Below are 13430 nucleotides of genomic sequence, written 5' to 3' on the forward strand. Positions count from 1 at the left end.
ATGACCCGCAGCTTGACCTATGGGCTTCTGGCTCAGCCCCCCTTTATAAGGGGGCGGCCATTACAATTCTTTCTCTTTTTTTTCTCCTCTACCATCATTGCTTCTGAGGAACAGTGGAGACCAGATGTCTCAGTGCTAGTGTCCAGCTACCTGGAAGGCCTCAAATCTACAGTCACTTCCAGTAAGTCCAGTCTATGTCTGCTGTCACTGCCTACAGTCCAGTCAAGCCTAAAGTCAATTATCTAAAGTCTATTACAAGTATAATTGGTCCCAGCAAGCTGTGAGGTCCTTCTTTGTTACCTCTCTGAGATTCTGGCCTAGCTGTGAAGATAATAACACCTATCTGACCTCAGTAAAGCCTCCGTTAAACCATAACCCGGTCGTGGACTCTCATTTCACTGCCTAGCCATTGGGATAGCAGAGATATCGTTTGGGTGGTTCCCGATACCCAAAAACCACTCTGGCTTCAGGAACATTAGGGGTTAATAACACCTTGCCCCTGGGGTTAATGTCATCTGCTCCATCCACCTACATCGCTACACCACGTGGTCCTGCCATTTACCGTGGTTCACCACAACTTTGACATCACGAACAGGATACGGGTGTGTGCCTTAACCACCAAGTCAAGTCACCGTTATCAAGATACGTGTGTGTGCCATATGCAATATACCGCAAGTCCTCCCCCCCAGTCTGAATTGTGCCCTAGAGAACATCGCATGCAATTGTGAACAAGTTTGCGGCAGAAAATTGTACGGGACTGTGTTACTAAAATGTGTCTTTACCGTGGCTCTGAAAAAGTAAAGGGGGGAGGTGAAGAAAACTGTATTGTCTGTTGTGAAGAAGTCTGCAAGAGTTAAACCAACTATGTGCAAAGTCAGGCTGGAGGCCATGTTGCGCGCCAAAATATTTGCTGTACCTGCAAGGGTTAACCTGATGGTCGAGAAGCATGTGAAAGGTTCCCGCCAGAGCTAGCGTCCCACCCCTGGGCATGGAGATCATGTCGTAGTGTCCAGTCCGGAATGGAACTTGAAAGGTCCGCCCCTTGTTGCCAGGGGGGCAGCCTCTTCAGTCTACAGGAAGTGCTGGCAGAGAGCAGTAAGATGGTGGAGTCACAGCGATCCACGTGCACCAAGAGTCCCAAGATGGAGCCGGAGGATTGGCTGATTGCTGTGTCCGCGGTGAAGATATTCCACGAGCTGTTGGAGCGTTTACACCGATAGTCCATCGAGGCCGACAACGCCTGCCTGAAGGTGCTTCTACCCGAGGATGACGGAGAGTGGGCCGCAACCCCGGCGGAGGGTACACCGGAAGCTTCAAGAGGGCCGTCGCCCACGAGATTGTCCCTCATCACCGCAGCTGGGGTTCCTGGGCCGAGATCCCGACGGAGGAGTCTGATGTGAGTACCCTGGCTGAGGCCGCTTTCTCTACTCCTTCCTCTACCTCTAGCCCTGAGTCAGCGTCCAAGGGCCAACAGCCCCTAGTACATCCCCAGTCACCACTGCTCCATATGTGGCTGTTCGGCGACAAGCCGGAATTAATCCAATTCATGCGGAAGTATCTACTTCCCTTGCTCGGGAAGCCCCTTCCCCCAGTTCCTTCCAGTCTGAAAGAGCTAAAGGGCTAAAAGAGACGCAGAGGTGGCCACCATCATGGAGGAACTGAGGGCCCAAAGGCTACAGAGATATGGGCCTAAGCAGCTCCCATTTGAAGTAAGTCAGCAGCAACAACAGGACACTAAACAACTAGAGGCCTTGTATATCTGCAGATTAGAGCACCCCCGAGAGGGTGAGCCACCCCTGGAGCACTGATGCACCACGGTAGTGAAATTTGATCGTGTACGGGGATTCGGCACCCTCATGGACTGTCATCATGGAGGTATCCTCCTAGTAAACAGGAGGGCCGTACAGAGGGACTATCTCCCCCCAGAAAAGCATTCTCTAAAGAGCGGGGAGATGGTGGAGTATACCCCAGTCCAAAGCCTGTGAGGGGAATGGGCAGCAGCTGTCACCAGACCCAAGAATCCTACTCAGATTCCGTTCGCCTACTTCCCCTCTGAAGATTGGGACGCAGATCCCTTTGGTCTTCTTCCTCCAAGTGTCATGGGAGCAGTTGTCCAGGAGGAGTATCCAGATTCACCAGCGATGGATCCCAAGTACCTACATCAAAGTTCCTGTACAGATGTGCCCAGGCCTACTCCTATTAGCAAGGAGGTTTGGCCTAACCAGCAGGCATCCACAAAAGTACCCAGGCCTACTCCAGCTGTCAAGGAGGTTTGGCCTAACCCGCAGGTACCAACTCAAGTGCCACGGCCTACTCCTGCAGTAGCGGAGGTTTGGCCGGATCAGCAGGCACCAACAAATAATCCCTCAGTGGCGCAAGCCGCTGCAGTACAAGTGGTGGTTACAGTCAGTCCAATCATTACTAATTCCCCTTTGTCCCATGTTTCATGGAACACCCACATTGGCCCCATGCAAGGGGCCCAGTCTCGCAACCCCAGGTTCATCTCACAACCTAGGGCCCAGCCTGATAGGCGAGACTGAGAAAGAAAATTGCCAGAAAGAAAGTTTGTGTACAGAAAAACTTTAACCAGACTTGGTCGCCAGACTGATTGACTGTCGGGCACCAGCACACTTTTGTTGTTCCAGGTTATTACAACGTTCAAGCATTGTGCCTGACTGACTTGTCGAGATAAGTTCACTGCAACCAAGATTAGTAAGTAAGGGGACCCTGACTTGAGCCACATCCTGTACCTGGACTACTAAGCAGTACATGAACTGTTATGTCAATACTGAAAGTAATATATTCTGTTATAATTAAAATGGTTACGATGGTACACTGAAATGTCACGGTCCTGTATTATGTTGGCTAAGGTCTAATAAAATGTATATAAGTTATTGTACACCAAAAGTCACAGTAGTACTTTATCACTTCAATGTCATATGTCCTTGTGTTCGTGCACAGGATACTTTACTGGCCAGAAGGTATCCCTGATATTGAGCAACGCACGTAATCAAGTATACGGTAACAAAAATGTCAAATGTTATCAACATAAAATGTCTAGCATAAACTTAATACAGTGTTCTGGTAAAAAGTGTTTAAATGCCAAGGGACCCCAGTAGCCAAGGCATTGGGCAGAGAGCCTCAGGCAACCCAATCCGCAAATGTCTAGTATAAAGTATTAAGTCTAGTCATGTATAGTATATTACATGTATAGTCAAAATGTTGTGTTATGTCTAGTCAATTATGCATAGTCGAGTATCACCAAATGCATAGTTACAGGTCCTTAAGTAAAGTTATCGGTACTAGTCATAGTCCTTATTAATCTTGTTCTCAGTTGAGCAACAAAAATCTAAGCATGTATGGACAGAGACTCTTATGTTCTCAGTTTTTTCCAAAGTAAATTACCAGCCTGGAAATTACGGTTGTTTGCAAAAATGCCCCTGAACTGCATCCAGCCCCAAGGCCGCTTCAACCCTCAATACTGACAGAACCTGCGTCGAGGGTGACTTTTATTAAGTAGGGGGTTTGTAATTTCCCAGTACAGGACATGGTCCTGCACTACACTTAGGCCCGGTCAGGTTGACTCCCTCAGTGACCTGGGGGCTCTCCTGCAGTGTCTCCCCTGCTGTTACTTTAATGTTATTTATTGTAATATATGTATAGTCAGTATACTAATGTATAGACAGTATAAAGGACCTTTGGAGGACTAATGTAATTAGGGACCTGTGAGATGTTACATGTTATGTTTATGTTACCCAGAGAGCACCAGCTTAACACATGACCAGCAGCTTGACCTATGGGCTTCTGGCTCAGCCCCCCTTTATAAGGGGGCGGCCATTAGAATTATCTCTCTTTTTTCTCCTCTACCATCATTGCTTCTGAGGAACAGTGGAGACCAGATGTCTCAGTGCTAGTGTCCAGTTACCTGGAAGGCCTCAAATCTGCAGTCACTTCCAGTAAGTCCAATCTATGTCTGCTGTCTACTGTCTGCTGTCTACTACCTACAGTCCAGTCAAGCCTAAAGTCAATTATCTAAAGTCTATTACAAGTATAATTGGTCCCAGCAAGCTGTGAAGATAATGACACCTATCTGACCTCAGTAAAGCCTCCGTTAAACCATAACCTGGTTGTGGACTTTCATTTCACTGCCTAGTCATTGGGACACCGGATATCGCAAACATTAGGGGCTAATAGCACCTTGCCCCTGGGGTTAATACCATCTGCCCCATCCACCTACACCGCTACACCCCGTGGTCCCGCCATTCACCGTGGCTCACCACACTAGGGACAGACTGTGATGATGATAATAGTGGGGTGTCTAATATAGATAGGACAGACTGTGATGATGATAATAGTGGGGTGTCTAATATAGATAGGACAGACTGTGATGATGATAATAGTGGGGTGTCTAATATAGATAGGACAGACTGTGATGATGATAATAATGGGGTGTCTAATATAGATAGGACAGACTGTGATGATGATAATAGTGGGGTGTCTAATATAGATACGACAGACTGTGATGATGATAATAGTGGGGTGTCTAATATACTAGGGACAGACTGTGATGATGATAATAGTGGGGTGTCTAATATACTAGGGACAGACTGTGATGATGATAATAGTGGGGTGTCTAATATAGATAGGACAGACTGTGATGATGATAATAGTGGGGTGTCTAATATAGATAGGACAGACTGTGATGATGATAATAGTGGGGTGTCTAATATACTAGGGACAGACTGTGATGATGATAATAGTGGGGTGTCTAATATAGATAGGACAGACTGTGATGGTGATAATAGTGGGGTGTCTAATATAGATAGGACAGACTGTGATAATGATAATAGTGGGGTGTCTAATATAGATAGGACAGACTGTGATGATGATAATAGTGGGGTGTCTAATATAGATAGGACAGACTGTGATGATGATAATAGTGGGGTGTCTAATATAGATAGGACAGACTGTGATGATGATAATAGTGGGGTGTCTAATATACTAGGGACAGACTGTGATGATGATAATAGTGGGGTGTCTAATATAGATAGGACAGACTGTGATGATGATAATAGTGGGGTGTCTAATATAGATAGGACAGACTGTGATGATGATAATAGTGGGGTGTCTAATATAGATAGGACAGACTGTGATGATGATAATAGTGGGGTGTCTAATATAGATAGGACAGACTGTGATGATGATAATAGTGGGGTGTCTAATATAGATAGGACAGACTGTGATGATGGTAATAGTGAGGTGTCTAATATAGATAGGACAGACTGTGATGATGATAATAGTGGGGTGTCTAATATACTAGGGACAGACTGTGATGATGATAATAGTGGGGTGTCTAATATAGATAGGACAGACTGTGATGATGATAATAGTGGGGTGTCTAATATACTAGGGACAGACTGTGATGATGATAATAGTGGGGTGTCTAATATACTAGGGACAGACTGTGATGATGATAATAGTGGGGTGTCTAATATAGATAGGACAGACTGTGATGATGATAATAGTGGGGTGTCTAATATAGATAGGATAGACTGTGATGATGATAATAGTGGGGTGTCTAATATAGATAGGATAGACTGTGATGATGATAATAGTGGGGTGTCTAATATAGATAGGACAGACTGTGATGATGATAATAGTGGGGTGTCTAATATAGATAGGACAGACTGTGATGATGATAATAGTGGGGTGTCTAATATACTAGGGACAGACTGTGATGATGATAATAGTGGGGTGTCTAATATAGATAGGACAGACTGTGATGATGATAATAGTGGGGTGTCTAATATAGATAGGACAGACTGTGATAATGATAATAGTGGGGTGTCTAATATACTAGGAACAGACTGTGATGATGATAATAGTGGGGTGTCTAATATAGATAGGATAGACTGTGATGATGATAATAGTGGGGTGTCTAATATAGATAGGACAGAATGTGATGATGATAATAGTGGGGTGTCTAATATAGATAGGACAGACTGTGATGATGATAATAGTGGGGTGTCTAATATAGATAGGACAGACTGTGATGATGATAATAGTGGGGTGTCTAATATACTAGGGACAGACTGTGATGATGATAATAGTGGGGTGTCTAATATAGATAGGACAGACTATGATGATGATAATAGTGGGGTGTCTAATTTACTAGGGACAGACTGTGATGATGATAATAGTGGGGTGTCTAATATAGATAGGACAGACTGTGATGATGATAATAGTGGGGTGTCTAATATAGATAGGACAGACTGTGATGATGATAATAGTGGGGTGTCTAATATACTAGGGACAGACTGTGATGATGATAATAGTGGGGTGTCTAATATAGATAGGACAGACTGTGATGATGATAATAGTGGGGTGTCTAATATAGCCCCGGACTACACTAAACAGCCGCCCTCACAGTGTTTGTATGGAAAGAATCCTTCAGCAGATCACTTACTGAGGGTCCTCTCTCTCCTCGTGGGCCAGATTTTCCAGAAAGACCCTAAAAAAAGAGAAAGAAGAATGTATACATTGAGCATTAACAAAACCTTATAATACGTCAACGGTAACAGTACAATTATACACAGGGCTGGTGCAAGGATTTTCGCCACCCCCCCTTGACCCCGCCCATTGTCTCCGCCCATTGACAGGTCCCACCTTACTACTGGGGTGACACACTGTAACAAATCTCCTCCTTATGTAATCTCCTTACTACTGGGGTGACACACTATAACAAACCTCCTCCTCATGTAATCTCCTTACTACTTGGGTGACACACTGTAACAAACCCCCTCCTCATGTAATCTCATTACTACTGGGGTGACACACTGTAACAAACCTCCTCCTCATGTAATCTCCTTACTACTGGGGTGACACACTGTAACAAACCTCCTCCTCATGTAATCTCCTTACTACTGGGGTGACACACTGTAACAAACCTCCTCCTCATGTAATCTCCTTACTACTGGGGTGACACACTGTAACAAACCTCCTCCACATGTAATCTCCTTACTACTGGGGTGACACACTGTAACAAACCTCCTCCAGATGTAATCTCCTTACTACTGTGGTGACACACTGTAACAAACCCCCTCCTCATTTAATCTCATTACTACTGGGGTGACACACTGTAACAAACCTCCTCCTCATGTAATCTCCTTACTGCCGGGGTGACACACTGTAACAAACCCTCTCCTCATGTAATCTCATTACTACTGGGGTGACACACTGTAACAAACCTCCTCCTCATGTAATCTCCTTACTACTGGGGTGACACACTGTAACAAACCTCCTCCGCATGTAATCTCCTTACTACTGTGGTGACACACTGTAACAAACCCCCTCCTCATGTAATCTCATTACTACTGGGGTGACACACTGTAACAAACCTCCTCCTCATGTAATCTCCTTACTACTGGGGTGACACACTGTAACAAACCCCCTCCTCATGTAATCTCATTACTACAGGGGTGACACACTGTAACAAACCTCCTCCTCAGGTAATCTCCTCACTACTGGGGTGACACATTGTAACAAACCTCCTCCTCGTGTAATCTCCTTACTATTGGGGTGACACACTGTAACAAACCTCCTCCTCATGTAATCTCTTACTACTGTGGTGACACACTGTAACAAACCTCCTCCTCATGTAATCTCCTTACTACTGGGGTGACACACTGTAACAAACCTCCTCCTCATGTAATCTCCTTACTACTGGGGTGACACACTGTAACAAACCTCCTCCTCATGTAATCTCTTACTACTGTGGTGACACACTGTAACAAACCTCCTCCTCATGTAATCTCCTTACTACTGGGGTGACACACTGTAACAAACCCCCTCCTCAAGTAATCTCATTACTACTGGGGTGACACACTGTAACAAACCTCCTCCTCTGGTAATCTCCTTACTACTGGGGTGACACACTATAACAAACCTCCTCCTCATGTAATCTCACTACTGGGGTGACACACTGTAACAAACCTCCTCCTCATGTAATCTCCTTACTACTGGGGTGACACACTGTAACAAACCTCCTCCTCATGTAATCTCCTTACTACTGGGGTGACACACTGTAACAAACCTCCTCCTCATGTAATCTCTTACTACTGTGGTGACACACTGTAACAAACCTCCTCCTCATGTAATCTCCTTACTACTGGGGTGACACACTGTAACAAACCCCCTCCTCAAGTAATCTCATTACTACTGGGGTGACACACTGTAACAAACCTCCTCCTCTGGTAATCTCCTTACTACTGGGGTGACACACTATAACAAACCTCCTCCTCATGTAATCTCCTCACTACTGGGGTGACACACTGTAACAAACCTCCTCCTCATGTAATCTACTTACTACTGGGGTGACACACTGTAACAAACCCCCTCCACATGTGATCTCCTTACTACTGGGGTGACACACTGTAACAAACCTCCTCCTCATGTGATCACCTTACTACTGGGGTGACACACTGTAACAAACCTCCTCCTCATGTAATCACCCTACTACTGGGGTGACACACTGTAACAAACCTCCTCCTCATGTAATCTCCATACTACTGGGGTAACACACTGTAACAAACCTCCTCCTCATGTATTATCCTTACTACTGGAGTGACACACTGTAACAAACCTCCTCCTCATGAAATCTCCTTACTACTGTGTGACACGCTATAACAAACCTCCTCCTCTTGTAATCTCATTACTACTGGGGTGACACACTGTAACAAACCTCCTCCTCATGTGATCACCTTACTACTGGGGTTACACACTGTAACAAACCCCCTCATGTAATCTCCTTACTACTGAGGTGATACACTGTAACAAACCTCCTCCTCATGTAATCTCCTTACTATTGTGTGACACACTGTAACAAACCTCCTCCTCATGTAATCGGGGGGCGTGGTGCTGGCTGTGAGTGGGTAGTTCGGATGCTGGTTGGCTATGTTATGGTGGGCAGAGAAGCACCCCCCCTCAAGAGGGCGCTCAAGGCGGCTGCCTATTTTGCCTATAGGCAGAGCCGGCCCTGATAATACAACATAATACGATAAAACATCATGAAGTCCACTGCTGTACGGTTTCTTCGAGGATTTCTGTGCAGCGCTTATTTCCCAGCTGAATTTCTGTCAGTTTCAATTTAGTTGTACTTTAAATATAATATTCCAGGAATTATTATTTTTCCATCTGTAGGGTGAACGTCTTGTACAGATCTAACAGATGTAGGGAAATATGTCTATTATGTGTTTTTAAAAATATTATATTGGCACTCAGGTAAAATATGGATATGGAACACGATAATATATAACTAAGATTTATTGCTATAGATAGACAGACTAATATCTATGTCTATTAGGTACAGTATATATATATATATATATATATATATATATATATATATATATCGATCTTAGTTATATGTTACCGTGTTCCATATCCATATTTTACCTGAGCACCAATATAATAGTTTTCATCTTACTATTTATTTTGAGTCACCTTGGCTATAGGTAAAAATTGTCTAGCTTGGTAAATTGGTGTTCACCAGAGAGAGGCTATGTTCACACTACGGAATGTGTCACTAAGTATGTGTCCTAATCTTCATTTATCTTTAGGGAGCACCGTCACCGATTCAGGAGGATTCTATCAGGTCATACAGATCTGTCCTCTGTGTTCTAACATGGATATTTACTTGCAGGGGTGTCACCTCCAACAGGGGGCACCAGAGAGCAAGCTGCTATCTTTCCAGTAGAGAACTCCTTTATGTATCCTTTTCCGCAAAATTCCCAGTGTAGCATGAATGTCATTTAAGTCTCCAGATGCCGTTTGGTGCTCTCCTCAAGGAGAAACTTTACCCCTTGAGTCCTAGGATGGATATTGACGCATGTTAAAGGGGTACTCCAGGATTCTGAACATTTTGTTCAGAACGCTTGAGCCGGAGGCCGTGATTGAGATGTCACAGCCACGTCCCTCGTGACGTCACGCCACGCCCCCTCCATTCATATCTGCCGACACGCCCCCTCCCATAGACAGGAATGGAGGGGGTGTGGCGTGACGTCACAAAGGGCATGGCTGTGACGTCACGGCCACTACCGCAGGAAGTTGTGGGAGATCATGAGGAGCACCAGCAGCGGGACCCCCAGGATCAGACATCTTATCCTCTATACTTTGGAAAAGATGTCTGGCAGTGGAGTACCCCTTAAAGGTACTCTGGAGCTGGAGCCGGCGCCGGGAGCTTGTGACGTTATAGACCCACCCCCTCATGACATCATGCCCCGCCCCCTCAATGCAAGTCTATAGACTCTCATTGAGGGGGCAGAGTGTGACATCATGAGGGGGCAGGGCTATGACGTCACAAGCTCCCGGCTCCAGCGTTCGGAACAGTTTGTTCCAAACGCTGAGCAGCGGAGTACCCCTTTAAATTATGGATTTTCATTGATTTTTAACACTTGGAATATCCGCTCAGCTCATTCTTCTATTGTCCTATTTTGGTCCATGTTTTAATATTAGTAAAGCATGATCAGGAAAAAGAAGAATATAAGTCCTAACATATCTAAAGTGAAAACCCTTCAACCCTCCGGTACAAATGGGGTAGGTGTAATTGTAGATAACTTGTCCCATACCCGAGCTCCCTTCTCTCCGTTGGCTCCTGGGAATCCTGGGAAACCGAGAGATCCCTGCAACGATAGAAGATAAAATAGCTTGTGAGTCCTTGCAGCACTTGTAGGTTCTTCATACCCCTTATGTGCCGCTATAACCCTTCTTCACCTTCGTCCCCTGACGTCCGGGATATCCTGGCAGGCCTGGAACACCTAGTTTGCCCTGTAAGAAATAAAACAAATATGTGTATAATGGCAGCTTTGTGTATTATTAGTTGAATATGAAGACACACCAGACACAACCACATCTCACCTTCTCACCAATCAATCCAAGGGGTCCTGCATCACCTGGCGGGCCGGATCTTCCCTTTGGACCCTCAGGCCCATCTTCTCCTCTTGACCCTGGGACTCCACCTTCACCCTAAGCAGATATAGTCAGATACTTGAATACTGTACATAGCTAAATGCTGAATTTTACTGTAATATACCACATATCACATACAATGGGACATTTTAATCTCAGGGCCGGCTCTGCCTACAGGCAAAATAGGCAGCTGCCCCAACGATCAGACATCTTATCCAACGGCTGTCCGGGCATGCTGGTAGTTGAAGTTTTGCAACATCTGGAGGGCCACAGTTTGAGACCACTTATTTAAGGGGAAATAATGTGTAAACATAAGACCAAACACCATGCTATATATTGTTCTTTTAACCCTTAAAGAGGTTATCCAGGAAAAATTTTTTTTATATATATCAACTGGCTCCAGAAAGTTAAACAGATTTGTAAATTGCTTCCATTAAAAAATCTTAATCCTTTCAGTACTTATGAGCTTTTGAAGTTAAGGTTGTTCTTTTCTGTCTAAATCCTCTCTGATGACACCTGTCTCGGGAAACGCCCAGTTTAGAAGAGGTTTGCTATGGGGATTTGCTTTGGGGATTTGCTTTCTAACTTTCTGGAGCCAGTTGATATATATAAAAAAGTTTTTTCCTGGAATACCCCTTTAATTTACTGTTTCCTAGTAAAGAGTGCATTGAAATCTTTCATAGGGGTAGCCTTCATTACCCAGCTGAAATGTAGAAAGGTCTTACCTTGTCGCCCTTTACACCGAAATCACCCTTAAAACCGGGGAAACCGTCTTCACCCTGTGAAAGTAAATATAAAGAAATTGGTAGGGAGTAATATACCGGTGCGCAGGCAGAGAGTAGATCATTTTGTATTATTCTTTACCTTTTCACCCTTATGTCCTTTAAGGCCTCTGATTCCGTCAACTCCCTGTGAAGACAAAGGCATCAGCAAAAACGTCCATATAGAGTAAATAAAAATAAAATAAGTGGTAATAACAAGGATTTTAAAACTGAAAATGTATCTATACAATGGGCTCAGCTTACAATACTATACAATGGGCTCAGCTTACAATACTATACAATAGGCTCAGCTTACAATACTATACAGTGGGCTCAGCTTACAATACTATACAATGGGCTCAGCTTACAATACTATACAATAGGCTCAGCTTACAATACTATACAGTGGGCTCAGCTTACAATACTATACAATGGGCTCAGCTTACAATACTATACAATAGGCTCAGCTTACAATACTATACAGTGGGCTCAGCTTACGATACTATACAATGGGCTCAGCTTATGATACTATACAATGGGCTCAGCTTACGATACTATACAATGGGCTCAGCTTACAATACTATACAATGGGCTCAGTTTACAATACTATACAATGGGCTCATCTTACAATACTGTACAATGGGCTCAGCTTACAATACTATACAATGGGCTCAGCTTACAATACTATACAATGGGCTCAGCTTACGATACTATACAATGGGCTCAGCTTACGATACTATACAATGGGCTCAGCTTACAATACTATACAATGGGCTCAGTTTACAATACTATACAATGGGCTCAGCTTACAATACTATACAGTGGGCTCAGCTTACAATACTATACAATGGGCTCAGCTTACAATACTATACAATGGGCTCAGTTTACAATACTATACAATGGGCTCAGCTTACGATACTATACAATGGGCTCAGCTTACGATACTATACAATGGGCTCAGTTTACAATACTATACAATGGGCTCAGCTTACAATACTATACAATGGGCTCAGCTTACAATACTATACAATGGGCTCAGCTTACAATACTATACAATGGGCTCAGTTTACAATACTATACAATGGGCTCAGCTTAAAATACTATACAATGGGCTCAGCTTACAATACTGTACAATGGGCTCAGCTTACAATACTATACAATGGGCTCAGTTTACAATACTATACAATGGGCTCATCTTACAATACTATACAATGGGCTCAGCTTACAATACTATACAGTGGGCTCAGCTTATAATACTATACAATGGGCTCAGTTTACAATACTATACAATGGGCTCAGCTTACAATACTATACAATGGGCTCAGCTTACAATACTATACAATGGGCTCAGCTTATAATACTATACAATGGGCTCAGCTTACAATACTATACAATGGGCTCACCTTACAATACTATACAATGGGCTCAGCTTACGATACTATACAATGGGCTCAGCTTACAATACTATACAATGGGCTCAGCTTACAATACTATACAATGGGCTCATCTTACAATACTGTACAATGGGCTCAGCTTACAATACTGTACAATGGGCTCAGCTTACAATACTATACAATGGGCTCATCTTACAATACTATACAATGGGCTCAGCTTACAATACTATACAATGGGCTCAGCTTATAATACTATACAATGGGCTCAGCTTATGATACTATACAATGGGCTCAGCTTACAATACTGTAC

General features: G+C 43.9%; 1 protein-coding gene across 11 annotated transcripts in view; it reads right to left on the bottom strand.

Annotated features, from left to right (window-relative positions):
* COL11A2 (collagen type XI alpha 2 chain) overlaps positions 1-13430 on the bottom strand; it is a 161876-nt gene that overhangs the window by 34563 nt on the left and 113883 nt on the right. For all 11 annotated transcript variants that reach the window (XM_056539322.1, XM_056539319.1, XM_056539321.1 and 8 more), the window contains 6 exons: positions 11830-11874; positions 11691-11744; positions 10915-11022; positions 10771-10824; positions 10626-10679; positions 6467-6511 (listed from right to left, as the gene is read on the bottom strand). In XM_056539322.1, coding sequence (XP_056395297.1) covers positions 6467-6511; positions 10626-10679; positions 10771-10824; positions 10915-11022; positions 11691-11744; positions 11830-11874 — 360 coding nt within the window. The remainder of the gene's footprint in view (positions 1-6466; positions 6512-10625; positions 10680-10770; positions 10825-10914; positions 11023-11690; positions 11745-11829; positions 11875-13430) is intronic.

The sequence above is a fragment of the Hyla sarda genome, chromosome 9 (assembly GCF_029499605.1).
Source record: "Hyla sarda isolate aHylSar1 chromosome 9, aHylSar1.hap1, whole genome shotgun sequence".
Taxonomy (NCBI): Eukaryota; Metazoa; Chordata; class Amphibia; order Anura; family Hylidae; genus Hyla; species Hyla sarda.